Here is a 4,197-nt window from a genome sequence, read left to right on the forward strand (position 1 = left end):
CACTGGGCTCTGGGAGACACGGGGGAGTGTCAGGGCCTCAAGGCTAGTGGGGCTCAGAGTTTTGGGTGTGTGGCTGGTGGGGCCACAGGCTGGGGCTCAGGAGTTCTGGGGGGCTGATAGGCTCCTGTGGGCTAGGGCTAGAGGGCAGCTAGGGCTACAGGGTGTCAGGGACACGCATGAGTTCAGGCACCTGTGAACAGAAAAAAGGAAGTGAGTCAACATCCCTGAGCTCCAAAATAATTGGCTTTAGGCTGAGAAGCACTGTGGAGGTGGGCTTGTAAACAGTGACACCAGAGGGATTAGGGCGGGGTCAGAAGAGACTAGGTGGGTGGGACTTGTGCACCCAGATTGCAGGGTGGTGGTGGGCCGTGGGATGGAGCCTGAGGGGCCAGAGTGGGGCCTGGGAATTGGGGGCCAGCACCAGGTCATGGAATGGGTCTGGAGAGCTGGGGCAGCACCTGATATCCTGCGGTGGGGTCTGCTGCAGTGAGGTGGGGTGGAGAGCTGGGGATGGAGAGTGAGGTATGAGACCAAGGGGCAAAACAGGAGAGCATCCCAGCCCGCGAGGAGCCTACCTCAAAAGAGTCCGCAGTCTTTGAGGTTCTCCTTGATGATGATGTCTGTGACGGCGTCGAAGACAAATTTGACGTTCTGCGTGTCGGTAGCACAAGTCATATGGGAATAGATCTCCTTCACGTCGCGTCGCATGTTGAGCTCGAGGAACTGCACCTTGATGTAGTTGCCCGCGTCCTCGTATGTGTTGGGCCCTGGCAGGGGGAGGGGGTGCTCTCACTAGGCATCCCCACTCCTTCAAGCGGCGGGAGAAGCGCAGGCCCAGATTACGGGGTTGGGGCGCCGCCTGGCGGCCAGGCTGCGGGGGGGGGGCGGTTCTCACCGTCGTAATCCGGGAAGCAGATGCTGAGATGCGCCTTTTTGATCTTCTCGGAGAAAACGTCCTTCTTGTTGAGGAAGAGCACAATGGACGTGGTGGCGAAGTAGCGGTGGTTGCAGATGCTGTTGAACAGGTGCAGGCTCTCGTGCATGCGGTTCTGAGGAGGTCAGAAGCTGTCGGGCACCGGGTGGGGGGGCACGGGGAGCCGTCCCTGCGCGGTCGCGGCCCACAGGCTCCAGGGCACCCGGGGCCATCCCATTCGGACAGCTCCAAGTCAGCTTCCCCCACTGCCCCTCCCCTCAGCGTGGCCGCTGGCTGTCTTGTGTCCTCATTCGGACTGTTCTGGAACGAATGTCCGCTCTCAGACGCTCCCCGCTCCCGCAGTACTGTCTCCAGCTTTCCCCTGAAACACTCCAGGCCCTGCTTGGCACCCACCACTTCGTCGTCCTCCACCAGCACCATGTCGTAGGCGCTCAGCGCCGCGATGAAGATGATGCAGGTCACACCCTCGAAGCAATGGATCCACTTCTTGCGCTCTGAGCGCTGCCCGCCCACATCGAACATCCTGCGGAGCAGTTGGGGCCTGAACCCGCGCTTGGAGCCCCCAGGACGCGCCCACAGGCATCCCCTTGCCTCTTAATGCTGGGGGGCACTCAGATGGGACTGGCATGTGGAGGGGCCGGAACTTTCTGCGGGCGGGGTATCAGAGGAGGGGCAGTGTCTCCTTGGGATGGGGCCTCCGGGACGCGATGGGGCCTCGGGGTGCTGCACTCGCAGCCGGACCCCCAGAGCGAGGGCAAGGGCGAGGGCGCGGGCGCGGGGCCGTACCGGAAGTGGAGGTCCTTGAAGGAGAACTGCGTCTCAATGATGCCTGTGGTCTTGACACGCGAGCGCAGCACATCCTGCTCAGTGGGCACGTAGCCCGGGGTGACCAGGCGCTCCAGGTCCGAGAGGTAGCTGCGGGAGACCGCGGGGTGTGGGTGGGTGCGGTGGAGGGGTGTGGTAGGACCCCGCCCGCACCCCCGCGCCCCGCCTGCGCTCTCACTAGCCGGCGGAGTCGTTGAGCTGGTACTCAGAGGCGCGTTCGAAACAGGCCTGGATACCCGAGTCCTTCCACAGCCTCTGGATGATGTCCGACATCTCCTTGGGCATCGTGCCCTCTTCGATGGTGTCCGCCATGTGCATCAGCTTCCGGGCGTCGTCCTGAGGGCAAGGGTGGGGATTGTTGATGGTGACCGTGGACTTGAGACCAGTCTCGCGCCTCGAGTCCCCGGAGGCCCTGCTCAGCCAGTCTCCCTGCACACCTGGCGGGCAGAGTCTCCATACTGGATGTTGAGCGTGGTCATGGCGCGCACGATGGCGAGGATGGACTGCAGTGTGTTGCCGTAGATGATGGCAATGAACTCGAGGCACTCTTCCAACGAGTACCCATCCTGGTGGATAATCCTGCGGCCGGGGTGAGCCGGGTCAGAGCCAAGTGGACTGGTGGGGAAGGACAGGCCCCGTGCTCGCGCCCACCCTCAGGGACCTCAGAAAAGGCAAGGGCACTCACTTCATCTGCTTGACAATGGTGCTCTTCCCGGACTCACCCGCACCTGGAAGGGAAGCCCCGCCTCAGAGCTGCTCTGGCCGCACCTCCCCACAATCTCCCCACCCACCCCCCACCCCGCAACCGGGCGCGGAAGATGGGGACCCGCAGACTCAAGGCAGGTACAAGTCCAACCCCCAGTTCCACCTGTTTCCCCCACCCCCCACCCCAAAGCAAGGTCCTGACACCCTGGAGGAAACACGTCTGTAAATGCCAGAGGTGACAGAAGGGGGCTGACGAGGGCAATCAACGACCTCAACTGTGTGGGGGAGCCTCCAAGACCCCTTGTATTTGCATTCTTGATTATTCTGAAACCAAAATAAAGGAACCTGGAGCGCCACATTGTGGAGGGTTCTGGTACTGCACGCAGAGGATTATTTGACCGGGTCAACCCTTGCTTTTCAGGGGTTGTAGGGAGGGGAGTGTCTCCAAGAGGCTCAGAGGGAATTAGCGCCTTTGAATGGGGGAGAAGACAGAGCTCACAGTCCCTATGAGCCTGCTCTCTCCAGGGCTTTGGGCACAGTTAATGGGATTTCTGGCTTAGCCTCTGTCTCCCTGGGGTGCTCTGGCTTGGTCCCTCTGCCCACATCCAGATGCCTGATTGGATCCTGGAGAGCCTGGGGTGGAACTCGCCTGCCCGCTCAAAATAGCTCCTTCTTCCACTTGTGGGGAGGTAGTGGTCCAGAAGCACTGTGTCAGCCCCACCTCTCCTCACCACCCATGGGACCATGGACTTGGCTTTATCCATTCTCCACTGGGCCTTAGTAGCTCTAAAGAGGAACACCCTCTTTAGGTCTGCCAACAACAAAGCTCTGGAATCTAAGGGCCGTTGTCTGTGGATCTGGACAGTCCTTGAGGGTGCCCACTCCCAGGAGGACGGTTACCTTCTTCTTCCAAGGAAGCAGCCCTATTGTAGGGCTCCCAAGGAAGCCCTTGGTTTCTGACCCCTGCCCAGCAGGGCTTCTCCAGAGGGGAAGGTGCCTGAGTCAGGGCCCTCTGGAGAGGGGTTCCATGGGATACCCAGCCTTGGGGAGTCAGGGTATCGCCTATCAGGGCCAGGGCTCCCAGTCAGTTCCCTGCACTGTCTTAGGGTCATTCTGCTTCCCAAGTCACCCCTGTTTCACAGAAGGGCTACCTGCCTGCCCCCACCCCTGGCCTCTGACCTGGTGGCAGTGGCCCCCCTGGACCCACACCCATACCCAGAAGCAGCAGTTTCACAGTTCGAGCATCCTTCTCAGCATCTTCTTTTAGCTTCTTTTCCAGCTCTCTTGAGTGCTTCTCCTCAGCGCTGGCCCCAGCCCCCATGGTCCCAGCAGCAGGTGAACAGGGTGGTTAGTTGGCTCTTCTAGATGGAGGGGATCCCCAGAGCCGGGCTCGGGCCGGCCTCAGGTCTCCCAACACCCTTCTGACTCCGGGACTGGCAATCAACTGGCTTTCCCCAGACCTGTGCAGGCCCGGGTGATGCTGCTTAGTGGGATTTGGGGGCCAGGGGTTCCCAAGAGCCAATGAGAGACAAGGACAGGTGAATCCAGCTCAGCCCCCAGCCCTTCTAATCAGGCTGGCATGGCCCCAATCCCTCAGCTGCTGACTTTGCACCCCTCTCTACGAGCCCCAACCCTCTAGGAGAGACCGTGGAGACAGTCCAGCCCCTGCGCCGGAGCAGGGAGACATGTTCCGTAGGGTCCAGGCTTAGAAGGGGGAGAATAGGACCCTGAGC

The 4,197-nt window shown here is 61.1% G+C and overlaps 1 protein-coding gene across 1 annotated transcript; it reads right to left on the reverse strand.

Annotated features, from left to right (window-relative positions):
- Positions 1-576: 576 nt before the first annotated feature.
- On the reverse strand, positions 577-3,785 carry GNAT1 (G protein subunit alpha transducin 1). The gene is made up of 8 exons (XM_028124463.2): positions 3,680-3,785; positions 2,445-2,487; positions 2,197-2,338; positions 1,938-2,095; positions 1,721-1,849; positions 1,328-1,457; positions 896-1,049; positions 577-767 (listed from the first exon to the last, which is right to left on the reverse strand). The coding sequence occupies exons 1-8, from the start codon at positions 3,783-3,785 to the stop codon at positions 577-579; spliced, it is 1,053 nt and encodes a 350-aa protein (XP_027980264.1).
- Between the last annotated feature and the right edge of the window lie 412 nt (positions 3,786-4,197).

Source organism: Eumetopias jubatus, unplaced genomic scaffold (genome assembly GCF_037043125.1).
Source record: "Eumetopias jubatus isolate StellerSeaLion01/CBP00866 unplaced genomic scaffold, mEumJub1_p1.0 scaffold_1, whole genome shotgun sequence".
Lineage (NCBI taxonomy): Eukaryota > Metazoa > Chordata > Mammalia > Carnivora > Otariidae > Eumetopias > Eumetopias jubatus.

Coding starts and splice junctions, on each gene's coding strand:
- GNAT1 (XM_028124463.2), bottom strand. CDS start 3,785: ATGGGGGCTGGGGCCAGCGCTGAGGAGAAGCACTCAAGAGAGCTGGAA. Junction 2,488..3,679: donor TGTGAAACTGCTGCTTCTGG/GTATGGGTGTGG, acceptor CTTCCCTTCCAG/GTGCGGGTGAGTCCGGGAAG. Junction 768..895: donor CTGCTTCCCGGATTACGACG/GTGAGAACCGCC, acceptor TCCCCCTGCCAG/GGCCCAACACATACGAGGAC.